The sequence below is a fragment of the Oncorhynchus mykiss genome, chromosome 15 (assembly GCF_013265735.2).
Source record: "Oncorhynchus mykiss isolate Arlee chromosome 15, USDA_OmykA_1.1, whole genome shotgun sequence".
NCBI classification, from domain to species: Eukaryota; Metazoa; Chordata; class Actinopteri; order Salmoniformes; family Salmonidae; genus Oncorhynchus; species Oncorhynchus mykiss.
In genome coordinates, this window is record NC_048579.1 from 62,305,241 (window position 1) to 62,320,079 (window position 14,839).

The 14,839-nt window shown below is 45.4% G+C and overlaps 1 protein-coding gene across 4 annotated transcripts in view; it reads left to right on the forward strand.

Moving 5' to 3' along the window:
* LOC110490567 (ankyrin repeat and sterile alpha motif domain-containing protein 1B) overlaps positions 1-14,839 on the forward strand; it is a 358,461-nt gene that overhangs the window by 73,969 nt on the left and 269,653 nt on the right. For all 4 annotated transcript variants that reach the window (XM_036944931.1, XM_036944932.1, XM_036944930.1 and 1 more), the window contains exon 3: positions 2,235-2,391. In XM_036944931.1, the coding sequence (XP_036800826.1) occupies positions 2,235-2,391 (157 nt within the window). The remainder of the gene's footprint in view (positions 1-2,234; positions 2,392-14,839) is intronic.

The window sequence follows — 14,839 nt, forward strand, 5'->3', positions numbered from 1 at the left end:
ATGAGGGGGGAACAAGGAGGGAACTATCCATCTAACTGTACACTTAGAGAAGTGATTTAGAACTTTAGATGAGGGGGGAACAAGGAGGGAACTATCCATCTAACTGTACACTTAGAGAAGTGATTTAGAACTTTAGATGAGGGGGGAACAAGGAGGGAACTATCCATCTAACTGTACACTTAGAGAAGTGATTTAGAACTTTAGATGAGGGGGAACAAGGAGGGAACTAACCATCTAACTGTACACTTAGAGAAGTGATTTAGAACTTTAGATGAGGGGGAACAAGGAGGGAACTATCCATCTAACTGTACACTTAGAGAAGTGATTTAGAACTTTAGATGAGGGGAGAACAAGGAGGGAACTAACCATCTAACTGTACACTTAGAGAAGTGATTTAGAACTTTAGATGAGGGGGAACAAGGAGGGAACTATCCATCCAACTGTACACTTAGAGAAGTGATTTAGAACTTTAGATGAGGGGGAACAAGGAGGGAACTATCCATCTAACTGTACACTTAGAGAAGTGATTTAGAACTTTAGATGAGGGGGGAACAAGGAGGGAACTATCCATCTAACTGTACACTTAGAGAAGTGATTTAGAACTTTAGATGAGGGGGGAACAAGGAGGGAACTATCCATCTAACTGTACACTTAGAGAAGTGATTTAGAACTTTAGATGAGGGGGAACAAGGAGGGAACTATCCATCTAACTGTACACTTAGAGAAGTGATTTAGAACTTTAGATGAGGGGGAACAAGGAGGGAACTATCCATCTAACTGTACACTTAGAGAAGTGATTTAGAACTTTAGATGAGGGGGGAACAAGGAGGGAACTATCCATCTAACTGTACACTTAGAGAAGTGATTTAGAACTTTAGATGAGGGGGGGACAAGGAGGGAACTATCCATCTAACTGTACACTTAGAGAAGTGATTTAGAACTTTAGATGAGGGGGAACAAGGAGGGAACTATCCATCCAACTGTACACTTAGAGAAGTGATTTAGAACTTTAGATGAGGGGGAACAAGGAGGGAACTATCCATCTAACTGTACACTTAGAGAAGTGATTTAGAACTTTAGATGAGGGGGGAACAAGGAGGGAACTATCCATCTAACTGTACACTTAGAGAAGTGATTTAGAACTTTAGATGAGGGGGGAACAAGGAGGGAACTATCCATCTAACTGTACACTTAGAGAAGTGATTTAGAACTTTAGATGAGGGGGAACAAGGAGGGAACTATCCATCTAACTGTACACTTAGAGAAGTGATTTAGAACTTTAGATGAGGGGGAACAAGGAGGGAACTATCCATCTAACTGTACACTTAGAGAAGTGATTTAGAACTTTAGATGAGGGGGGAACAAGGAGGGAACTATCCATCTAACTGTACACTTAGAGAAGTGATTTAGAACTTTAGATGAGGGGGGGACAAGGAGGGAACTATCCATCTAACTGTACACTTAGAGAAGTGATTTAGAACTTTAGATGAGGGGGGAACAAGGAGGGAACTATCCATCTAACTGTACACTTAGAGAAGTGATTTAGAACTTTAGATGAGGGGGGAACAAGGAGGGAACTATCCATCTAACTGTACACTTAGAGAAGTGATTTAGAACTTTAGATGAGGGGGAACAAGGAGGGAACTATCCATCTAACTGTACACTTTTAGACCGTTGAGTTTTGACAATGGATGCATCCTAAATTGCACCGTATTCCCTATATACTGTAGTAGTGCACTATATCGGGAATAGGGGCCATTAGGGACACACTCAATGTGAACGTGGCGTTCTAAAAGGTGAAGCAACAAACTTAATTCTTTCAATGTGAAGAGTTAATTTCAATCCAGCTAATGATTTGAATGATTTTAATCCACACACTTCTAAACATTCAAGGCAGCCTTGGTTATGCAGCTGGCATTATGATTCAGGCCAAGTAAAGTACTTTTCTTTCTCTATCCCCCTTCTCGCTCTGTTTCCATTTTCTTTCTTTCTCGCTCTCTTTCTCTGTTTCCCTTTTCTCTCTTTCTCTCTCTCTACGCTTTCTCTCTCTCTATGCTTTCTCTCTCTCTACGCTTTCTTGCCTTTCTCTCACAATCTTTCCCCTTCTCCTCTCTATTGATTCTCTTCCCTCTCTCCCTCGCTCTCTCACTCCCCTTACTGCTCTCCTCTCTCTCTATCCCCTTCCGCTTCCGCCATCCTCCCCCATCCTCCTCCTCCCTCCTTCTCCTCCTCAGGGACGTGGTGTTGAAGTTGCTCCAGTTTGAAGCCTCCACCAATGTGGCTGACAGTAAGGGCTGCTTCCCCTTGCACCTGGCCGCCTGGCGTGGAGACGTAGACATCGTCCGTATCCTCGTCCACCACGGGCCCTCACACTGCCGCGTCAACCAGCAGGTGACAACATACTGTTCTGTTCTACACTATACTGTACTACACCCTATTCTGTTCTACACTGTTCTGTATTACACACTGTTCTGTTCTACACTATACTGTACTACACCCTATTCTGTTCTACACTGTTCTGTTCTACACTGTTCTGTTCTACACAATACTGTACTACACACTGTTCTGTTCTACACTATACTGTACTATGCCCTATTCTGTTCTACACTGTTCTGTACTATGCCCTATTCTGTTCTACACTGTTCTGTACTACACACTTGTATATACTACACAATTATGTACTACACACTATTCTGTTCTACACTGTTCTATACTACACACTGTTCTGTTCTACACTGTTCTGTTCTACACAATACTGTACTACACACTGTTCTGTTCTACACTATACTGTACTACACCCTATTCTGTTCTACACTGTTCTGTACTACACACTGTTCTGTTCTACACTATACTGTACTACACACTATTCTGTTCTACACTGTTCTGTACTACACACTTGTATATACTACACAATTATGTACTACACACTATTCTGTTCTACACTGTTCTGTTTTACACTATACTGTACTACACACTATTCTGTTCTACACTGTTCTATACTACACACTGTTCTGTTCTACACTGTTCTGTTTTACACTATACTGTACTACACACTATTCTGTTCTACACTATACTGTACTACGCCCTATTCTGTTCTACACTGTTCTGTACTGCACACTATTCTGTTCTACACTGTTCTGTACTACACACTAGTATATACTACACAATTATGTACTACACACTATTCTGTTCTACACTGTTCTGTGCTACACACTTATGCACTACACACTATGTACCACACACTATTCTGTTCTACACTGTTCTGTACAACACACTATTCTGTTCTACACACTGTTTTGTACTACACACTATGTACTACACTATTTTGCGCGACACACTTATGTACTACACGCTATTGTGTACTACTACACACTATTCTGTACTACACAATATTCCGTACTATACACGGTTGTTTAATACACTATTCTGTACTACACACTGTTCTGTTCTACACTATTCTGTACTGCACACTATTCTTTACTACACACTATGCTGTACTACACCCTATTATGTTATACACTATACTGTACTACACACTGTTCTGTTCTACAGTATACTGTACTACGCACTGTTCGGTTCTACACCATACTGTACTACACACCAGAGGTGGGACCAAGTCATTGTTTTACAAGTCACACGTAAGTCAAGTTTTAACACTCAAGTCCCAAGGCAAGTCCCAAGTCAAGACAGTCAAGTCCCAAGTCCTAGACTTTGAGTTTCGAGTCCTAAACAAGTCATAATGTGCTATTTTTTAAATTTATATATTTTTTATTTCACCTTTATTTAACCAGGTAGGCTAGTTGAGAACAAGTTCTCATTTACAACTGCGACCTGGCCAAGATAAAGCACAGCAGTGCGACACATACAACAACAAAGAGTTACACATGGAATAAACAAGCTTACAGTCAATAACACAATACAAAAAAAATAAAGTCTATATACAGTGTGTGCAAATGGCGTGAGGTAGGTAGGAAATAAATAGGCCATAGTAGCGAAGTAATTACAATTTAGAAAATTAACACTGGAGTGATAAATGAGCAGATGGTGATGTGCAAGTAGAAATACTGGTGTGCAAAAGAGCAGAAAAGTAAATTAAAAACAATATGGGGATGAGGAAGGTAGATTGTGTGGGCTGTTTACAGATGGGCTATGTACAGCTGCAGCGATCTTTTAGCTGCTCAGATAGCTGATGTTTAAAGTTAGTGAGGGAAATATACGTCTCCAGCTTCAGCGATGTTTGCAATTCGTTCCAGTCATTGGCAGCAGAGAACTGGAAGGAAAGGTGGCCAAAGCAGGTGTTGGCATTGGGGATGACCAGTGAGATATACCTGCTGGAGCACGTGCTACAGGTGGATGTTGTTCTCGTGACCAGTGAGCTAAGGTGGAGCTTTACCTAGCATAGACTTATAGATGACCTGGAGCCAGTGGGTCTGGAGATGAATATGTAGCAAGGGCCAGCCGACTAGAGCATACAGGTCGCAGTGGTGGGTGGCGTAAGGGGCTATGGTAACAAAATGGATGGCACTGTGATAGACTGCATCCAGTTTGCTGAGTAGAGTATTGGAAGCTATTTTGTAAATGACATCGTCGAGGATCGATAGGATAGTCAGTTTTACAAGGGTATGTTTGGCGGCGTGAGTGAAGGAGGCTTTGTTGCGAAATAGGAAGCCAATTCTAGATTTAATTTTGGATTGGAAAGGTTTAATATGAGTCTGGAAGGAGAGTTTACAGTCTAGCCAGACACCTAGGTAGTTGTCCACATATTTAAAGTCTGAACCGTCCAGAGTAGTGATGCTAGTCGGGCAGGCGCGTGCGGGCAGCGAATGGTGCATTTGGTTTTACTTGCGTTTAAGAGCAGTTGGAGGCCAGAGCAGTTGGAGGCCAGAGCAGTTGGAGGCCAGAGCAGTTGTATGGCATTGACGCTCGTTTGGAGGTTAGTTAACACCGTTTCCAAAGAAGGGCCAGATGTATACAGAATGGTGTCGTCTGCGTAGCGGTGGCTCAGAGAATCTCCAGCAGCAAGATCGACATCGTTGATATATACAGAGAAAAGAGTCGACCCGAGAATTGAAACCTATGGTACCCACATAGAGACTGCCAGAGGTCCGGACAACAGGCCCTCCGATTGACACACTAAACTCTGCCTGAAAAGTAGTTGGTGAACCAGGCGAGGCAGTCATTTGAGAAATCAATGCTGTTGAGAATACGGTGATTGACAGAGTCGAAAGCCTTGGCCAGGTCGATGAAGACGGCTGCACAGTACTGTCTTTTATTGAGGGCAGTTATGATATCGTTTAGTACCTTGAGCGTGGCTGAGGTGCACCCATGACCAGCTCGAAAACCGGATTGCACAGCGGAGAAGGTACGGTGGGATTTGAAATGGTCAGTGATCTGTTTATTAACTTGGCTTTCGAAGACTTTAGATAGGCAGGGCAGGCTGGATATAGGTCAATAACAGTTTGGGTCTAGAGTGTCACCCCTGTTGAAGAGGGGGATGACCGCGGCAGCTTTCCAATCTTTAGGGATCTCGGACGATACAAAAGAGAGGTTGAACAGACTGGTAATAGAGGTTGCAACAATGGCGGCGGATCATTTTAGAAAGAGAGGGTCCAGATTGTCTAGCCCAGCTGATTTGTACGGGTCCAGGTTTTGCAGCTCTTTCAGAACATCTGCTATCTAGTTTTGGGTGAAGGGGAAGCTGGGGAGGCTTGGGCAAGTAGCTGCGGGGGGTGTGAGCTGTTGGCCGGGGTAGGGTTAGCCAGGAGGAAAGAATCGCCAGCTGTAGAGAAATGCTTATCTTCACCAAATGTAATACCATTTCATATTTTTAACAAGAGTAATACTTAGTATATTACATTTACGCAAATCATGAATGCTTTTAAAAATATCTATATATTTATTACTTTCCAAATGTTATATTTCCATGGAAACACATGGGTAGCCATGAGAAATGGGTAGCCACTTCTGTTCGGCACACTGTTCTGTTTTGCACTATTCTGTACTACACACTATTCTGTTCTACATGGTTCTGTTCTACACTTATGTACTACACACTTCTGTTTTACACTACTGTTCTACACTATGCTGTACTACACACTATTCTGTTCGACACACTGTTCTGTACTACACACTGTTCTGTTCTACACTGTTCTGTTCTACACTATGCTGTACTACACACGGTTCGGTGCTACACTGCTCTGTTCTACACTATGCTGGACTACACACTGTTCTGTTCTACACTAATGTACTACACACTATTCTTTTCTACATTATTCTTTACTACACACTATTCTTTTCTACACACTGTTCTGTTCTCCACACTGTTCTACACTATTCTGTACTACACACTCCTTTACTACACACTGTTCTGTACTACACTATTCTCTACCACAATATTCTGTTCTACACTACTCTGTACCACACTCTGTTTTGTTTTACACTATACTGTACTACACACTGTTCTGTTCGAAATTCTGTTCTACCCACTATTCTGTTCAACACACTATTCTGTACTACACACTTCTGTTCTACACGGTTCTGTTCTACACTTATGTACTACACACTTCTGTTTTACACTACTGTTCTACACTATCCTTTACGATACACTGTTCTGTACTACACACTGTTCTGTACTACACTGTTCTGTTCTACACTGTTCTTTACTACACACTATTCTATACTAGACTATGCTGTACTACACACTGTTATGTTCTACACTATTCTTTAATACACACTATTCTTTACTACACTATTTTGGACCACACTATGTTCTGTTTTACACTATACTGTACTGTTCGCTCAGGAAGGAGATGCATTCGGTCTCCTAGAGATTAACGTACTTTGGTGCGAAAAGTGTAAATCAATCCCAGAACAACACCAAAGGACCTTGTGAAAATGGAGGAAATGGAGTACAAAATGGAGGAAACAGGTACAAAAGTATCTATATCCACAGTAAAACAAGTCCTATATCTACATAACCTGAAAGGCCGCTCAGCAAGGAAGAAGCCACTGCTCCAAAACCTCCATAAAAAAGCTAGACTACGGTTTGCAACTGCACATGGGGACAATGATCGTACTTTTTGAAGAAATGTCCTCTGGTCTGATGAAACAAAAATAGAACTGTTTGGCCATAATGACCATTGTCTGTTTGTAGGAAAAAGGGGGAGGCTTGCAAGCCGAAGAACACCATCCCAACCGTGAAGCACGGGGGTGGCAGCATCATGTTGTAGGGGTGCTTTGCTGCAGGAGGGACTGGTGCACTTCACAAAATAGATGGCTTCATGAGGAAGGAAAATTATGTGGATATATTGAAGCAACATCTCAAGACATCAGTCAGGAAGTTTAAGCTTGGTCGCAAATTAGTCTTCCAAATGGAGAATGACCCCAAGCATACTTCCAAAGTTGTGGCAAAATGGCTTAAGGACAACAAAGTCAAGGTATTGGACTGGCCATCACAAATCCCTGACCCCAATCCCATAGACAATTTGTGGGCAGAACTGAGAAAGTGTGTGCAAGCAAGGAGGCCTACAAACCTGACTCAGTTACACCAGCTCTGTCAGGAGGAATGGGCCAGAATTCACCCAACTTATTGTGGGAAGCTTGTGGAAGGCTTCCTGAAACATTTGACCCAAGTTAAACAATTTAAAGGCAATGCTACCAAATACTAATTGAGTGTACTGTATGTAAAGTTCTGACCCACTTGAAATGTGATTAAAGAAAAAGATGAAATCAATCATTCTCTCTACTATTATTCTGACATTTCACATTCTTAAAATAAAGTGGTGATCCTAACTGACCTAAGACAGGGAATTTCTACTACGATTAAATGTCAGGAATTGTGAAACACTGAGTTTACATACACCTCAGCAAAGTACATTTAAAGTTCCGACTTCAACTGCATGTAAGTCACAGATTATTTACACAATATTGTGTGTGTGTGTGTGTGTGTGTGTGTGTGTGTGTGTGTGTGTGTGTGTGTGTTATGTTGTTGTATATGTGTGTGTGTGTGTGTGTGTGTGTGTGTGTGTGTGGCTACAATTTATCTTGCCAATACACTGCCTGCACCAGAAACAGCACCCTGCATATATTACACTAGTCACCAAGATATCGTATCCACTAAACAACACCCTGTATATATTACACTAGTCACCAAGATATAGCATCCACTAAACAACACCCTGTATATATTACACTAGTCACCAAGATATCGTGTCCACTAAACAACACCCTGTACATATTACACTAGTCACCAAGATATCGTGTCCACTAAACAACACCCTGTATATATTACACTAGTCACCAATATATAGTATCCACTAAACAACACCCTGTATATATTACACTAGTCACCAAGATATCGTATCCACTAAACAACACCCTGTATATATTACACTAGTCACCAAGATATCGTGTCCACTAAACAACACCCTGTATATATTACACTAGTCACCAAGATATAGTATCCACTAAACAACACCCTGTATATATTACACTAGTCACCAAGATATCGTATCCACTAAACAACACACTCATCATCAAGACTTAAAGCAATGGACCATTCTCTACACATAACCCCACCTGAATTATGTTAGTGGCCTACTACATTGTGTGTGTGTGTGTGTGTGTGTGTGTGTGTGTGGGTGTGTGTGGGTGGGTGGGGATTGCCATGCTGGTGTTTACTACAGTTTTATTGGAGGATGCAATAACTGACTTGCCTAGTTAAATAAAACCAATAAAAAGAGCATGCAGGAGTAACATGAAGCTGTTTGGTTTTACTATGGAGAAAGAGGGGAGGAAGGTAGTAAAGGGAGGGTGCTATAGAGGGAGGTAGGGAGTTATAGAGGAGGGAGGGAGGTAGGGAGTTATAGAGGAGGGAGGTATGTAGGGAGTTATAGAGGAGGGAGTTAGAGGAGGGAGGTATAGTGGAAGGAGGGAGGGAGGGAGGTATAGAGGAGGGAGTTAGAGGATGGAGGTATAGTGGAGGGAGGGAGGGAGGTATAGTGGAGGGAGGGAGGTATAGTGGAGGGAGGGAGGGAGGTAGAGGGAGGTAGGTAGGGAGGTATACAGGAGGGAGGGAGGTAGGGAGTTATAGAGGAGGGAGTTAGAGGAGGGTTGTATAGTGGAGGGAGGGAGGTAGGGAGGTATAGAAGAGGGAGTTAGAGGAGGGAGGTATAGTGGAGGGAGGGAGGGAGGTATAGAGGAGGGAGGGAGGGAGGAAGGTATAGTGGAGGGAGGGAGGGAGGAAGGTATAGTGGAGGGAGGGAGGTATAGTGGAGGGAGGGAGGTATAGTGGATGTAGGGAGGGAGGTAGAGGGAGGTATAGAGGAGGGAGGTATAGAGGAGGGAGGGAGGTAGGGAGTTACAGAGGAGGGAGTTAGAGGAGGGATGTGTAGTGGAGGGAGGGAGGGAGGTAGGGAGGTATAGAAGAGGGAGTTAGAGGAGGGAGGTATAGTGGAGGGAGGGAGGGAGGTATAGTGGAGGGAGGGAGGGAGGTATAGTGGAGGGGGAGAGGCAGGTATAGTGGAGGGAGGGAGGTAGGGAGGTATAGTGGAGGGAGTTTTAGAGGAGGGAGGTATAGTGGAGGGAGGTAGGGAGTTATAGAGGAGGGAGTTAGAGAGGTGGAGGGAGGGAGGGAGGTATAGAGGAGGGAGTTAGAGGAGGGAGGTATAGTGGAGGCTGGGAGAAGGGAGGTAGGGAGTTATAGAGGAGGGAGGTATAGTGGAGGGAGGGAGGTAGGGAGTTATAGAGGAGGGAGTTATAGAGAAGGGAGGTGGAGGGAGGGAGGGAGGGAGGTATAGAGGAGGGAGTTAGAGGAGGGAGGTATAGTGGAGGGAGGGAGGGATAGAGGGAGGTAGGGAGGTATAGAGGTAGGGAGTTAGAGGAGGGAGGTATAGTGGAGGGAGGTAGGGAGTTATAGAGGAGGGAGGTATAGTGGAGGGAGGTAGGGAGGTATAGAGGAGGGCGGGTATAGTGGAGGGAGGTAGGGAGGTATAGAGGAGGGAGTTAGAGGAGGGAGGTATAGTGGAGGCAGGGAGGGAGGGAGGTAGGGAGTTATAGTGGAGGGATGTAGGGAGGTATAGTGGAGGGAGGTAGGGAGGTATAGAGGAGGGAGGTATAGTGGAGGGAGGTAGGGAGGTATAGTGGAGGGAGGTATAGAGGGAGGTAGGGAGTTATAGAGGAGGGAGTTAGAGGAGGGAGGTATAGTGGAGGGAGGGAGGTATAGTGGAGGGAGGGAGGGAGGTAGGGAGTTTTAGAGGAGGGAGGTATAGTGGAGGGAGGGAGGTATGGAGGCATAGAAGAGGGAGGGAGGTAGGCATAGAAGAGGGAGGGGGGTAGGTATAGAAGAGGGAGGGAGGTAGGTATAGAAGAGGGAGGGAGGTAGGTATAGAAGAGGGAGGGAGGTAGGTATAGAAGAGGGAGGGAGGGAGGTAGGTATATCAAATCAAATCAAATCAAATGTATTTATATAGCCCTTCGTACATCAGCTGATATCCCAAAGTGCTGCACAGAAACCCAGCCTAAAACCCCAAACAGAAAGCAATGCAGGTGTAGAAGCACAGTGGCTAGGAAAAACTCCCTAGAAAGGCCAAAACCTAGGAAGAAACCTAGAGAGGAACCAGGCTATGTGGGGTGGCCAGTCCTCTTCTGGCTGTGCCGGGTGGAAATTATAACAGAACATGGCCAAGATGTTCAGATGTTCATAAATGACCAGCATGGTCGAATAATAATAAGGCAGAACAGTTGAAACTGGAGCAGCAGCACAGTCAGGTGGACTGGGGACAGCAAGGAGTCATCATGTCAGGTATTCCTGGGGCATGGTCCTAGTGCTCAGGTCCTCCGAGAGAGAGAAAGAAAGAGAGAATTAGAGAGAGCATATGTGGGATGGCCAGTCCTCTTCTGGCTGTGCCGGGTGGAGATTATAACAGAACATGGCCAAGATGTTCAAATGTTCATAAATGACCAGCATGGTCGAATAATAATAAGGCAGAACAGTTGAAACTGGAGCAGCAGCACAGCCAGGTGGACTGGGGACAACAAGGAGTCATCATGTCAGGTAGTCCTGGGGCATGGTCCTAGGGCTCAGGTCCTCCGAGAGAGAGAAAGAGAGAAGGAGAGAATTAGAGAACGCACACTTAGATTCACACAGGACACCGAATAGGACAGGAGAAGTACCCCCCGACACATAAACTACTGCAGCATAAATACTGGAGGCTGAGACAGGAGGGGTCAGGAGACACTGTGGCCCCATCCGAGGACACCCCCGGACAGGGCCAAACAGGAAGGATATAACCCCACCCACTTTGCCAAAGCACAGCCCCCACACCACTAGAGGGATATCTTCAACCACCAACTTACCATCCTGAGACAAGGCTGAGTATAGCCCACAAAGACCTCCGCCACGGCACAACCCAAGGGGGTTGAAGAGGGAGGGGGAGGGAGGGAAGAGGGAGGGAGGGAGGTAGGTATAGAAGAGGGAGGGAGGTAGGTATAGAAGAGGGAGGGAGGTAGGTATAGAAGAGGGAGGGAGGTAGGTATAGAATAGGGAGGGAGGGAGGTATAGAAGAGGGAGGGAGGGAAGTATAGAAGAGGGAGGGAGGGAGGTATAGAAGAGGGAGGGAGGGAGGTAGGTATAGAAGAGGGAGGGAGGTAGGGAGGGAGGGAGGTATAGAAGAGGGAGGGAGGGAGGTAGGTATAGAAGAGGGAGGTAGGTATAGAAGAGGGAGGGAGGGAGGTAGGTATAGAAGAGGGAGGGAGGGAGGTAGGTATAGAAGAGGGAGGGAGGTAGGTATAGAAGAGGGAGGGAGGTAGGTATAGAAGAGGGAGGGAGGGAGGTATAGAAGAGTGAGGGAGGGAAGTATAGAAGAGGGAGGGAGGTAGGTATAGAAGAGGGAGGGAGGGAGGTATAGAAGAGGGAGGGAGGTCGGTATAGAGGAGGGAGGTAGGGAGAGAGGTATAGAAGAGGGAGGGATGGAGGGAGGGAGGGAGGGAGGTATAGAAGAGGGAGGGAGGTAGATATAGAAGAGGGAGGTAGAGAGGAAGAAGCATTTTAGACAGAATATGAGAGAAAGGTAAGAGGACAGCAAGGGAGACAGAAGGATGGAGGTAGAAAGAGAGAGATGATTAACAGGCTAGAAGCTGTGTCTGTTCTTTTAGCGGGAGGTTATTGGAGGGTATGGGAGGTTATGGGATGGTTGTAAAGCAGGCAGATCCCACTGTTTACTACTGGGTACATTGAACACAAACATGTACACTGAACACGTCACACCAACACACACATACCCACACAAACACCGTACACAAATTCATGCACATACAGAGCTGTTTATGCTATGCTTATGTGGCATAAACAGGAGAGAGTTGTGTGTCAGTTTATAAATGCTTGTTTCATTTGAGTTATTGTTTGTAATGTATACCTATGAATTCTGTGTGAATATGCAGGTGTCTGTGTATACCTGCGTGTGTGTGAGAGTGTGTTTATGAGTCAGTGAGCCGTAACCATTGAGTTGACTAATCTCTGCATGCATTGGACATGGTTCTGCCGGCAGAAAATCAATGGGAACCTCATTCATGTGAAGTGTCTCTTGTGGGTAAACAACCCCCTCTTCTACCACAGAGGTTCTCACCCTCAGTCCTGGTTCCTCTTCCTGGGTACACAGGGGTTCTCAACCTCAGTCCTGGTTCCTCTTCCTGGGTGCACAGGGGTTCTCACACTCAGTCCTGGTTCCTCCTCCTAGGTGCACAGGGGTTCTCAACCTCAGTCCTGGTTCCTCTTCCTGGGTGCACAGGGGGTTCTCACCCTCAGTCCTGGTTCCTCCTCCTAAGTGCACAGTTAGTTTTTTGCTCTAGCACTAGACAGCTGATTTAAATCATCAAAACTTGATGATGAGTTGGTTATTTGAATCAGCTGTGTGGCAAAAATAATTCTCTGTGATCGACGTGAAACACCAAATAATGCATGCAGAGCAGAATTAGGCAGATACCCGTTGTTATTATCAAAATCCAGAAAAGAGACGTTAAATTCTACAACCGCCTAAAAGGAAGTGATTCCCAAACCCTCCATAACAAAGCCATCAACTACAGAGAGATGAACCTGGAGAAGAGCCCCCTAAGCAAGCTGGTCGTAGAGCTCTGTTCACAAACAGACCCCACAGAGCCCCAGGACAACAACACAATTATGCCTAAAGAGGGGACACCTCCAGCCTTTCACCAGGTGCAACATTGTCCTCTCTTTGAGCCATGACATAGGTCAGAGGTCATGAGAGTGAGCTGAGGTTACTGCCTGTGGGGTGTGTGTGTTGAACATTGCCACAGCGTTTTTAAATGGAACCACATGCTTCCTGGCAAATAGCTTTTTGGAATACTGGGAAGGTGTGAAAGTTCTCTCTCAATTAAAAACAGGGAGGCTGTGCCCATCCAAGGATATAGTGTGTGTGTGTGGAGGATCTCTCTCTCCCAGTGCTAATGCCAGAGAGAGTGAGAGATGGGTCAGTTGGCTGTGAAGTGTTAGCCACAAGAGGGCTTCTGTCTCTCTCTCTTTGTCTCACTCTTATATTTTTCCCTTTGTTCCTCAGTCCCGCTTCTCTCTCTCCCCGCCTCTCTCTCTCTCTCTCTCTCTCTGTCTCTCTCTGTCTCTCTCTGTCTCTCTCTGTCTCTCTCTGTCTCTGTCTCTGTCTCTGTCTCTGTCTCTCTCTGTCTCTCTCTGTCTCTCTGTCTCTCTCTGTCTCTGTCTCTGTCTCTCTCTCTCTCTCTCTCTCTCTCTCTCTCTCTCTCTGTCTCTCTCTCTCTCGCTTTCTCTCTCTCTCCCTGTCTCTCTCTCTCTATGTCTCTCTCTCTCCATCTCTCTCTCTGTCTGTCTCTCTCTCTCCCATCTCTCTCTACATATTGCTCTTCTCTTTTTCCCTTTGTTCCTCAACCCTGCTTCTCTCTCTCTCTGTCTATTGCCTATCAAAGCTGTCTTTTTAAAGCTCATCTTCTTCATTTCTCTTTACCATCTCACTCTCTTTGTCTCTCTCCACACACACACACACACACACACACACACACACACACACACACACACACACACACACACACACACACACACACATAGAACCTCCCACTCACACACATACACACAGAACCTCCCACTCACACACACACAGAACCTCCCACTCACACACACACACAGAACCTCCCACTCACACACACACACACACAGAACCTCCCACTCACACACACACACACAGAACCTCCCACTCACACACACAGAACCTCCCACTCACACACACACAGAACCTCCCACTCACACACACACACACATACACACAGAACCTCCCACTCACACACACACAGAACCTCCCACTCACACACACACACACACACACACACACACACACACACACACACATACACACACACACACACACACACACACACACACACACACACACAGAACCTCCCACTCACACACACACACATACACACAGAATCTCCCACTCACACACAGAACCCCCCCTCTCTCCCTCACTCACACAGAAACCTGCCCCCTCTCTCACTCACTCACACAGACACACACACTTTTAAATGTTTTGCCTAGTTTGTTTAACTAACTCCTCCTGTATGTTAATGTAAATGTTAGCGATAATGCTATGCAGCAGGGAAAACGGTGCCTGGTGTTCTCCCAGACAGATCGCTGGTCACACAGTGGCTGTTCAAACAAGTACACTTGTCCCACCGCCCTCTGATTTCATCTTCCCAGAGATAGCCTGAAATGACCTGTTTGTTTACACGTCTCTAGCTGTGTCCTTCTGTAGATTAGCTAGGGTGGGTGTGTGTGTGTGTGTGTGTGTGTGTGTGTGTG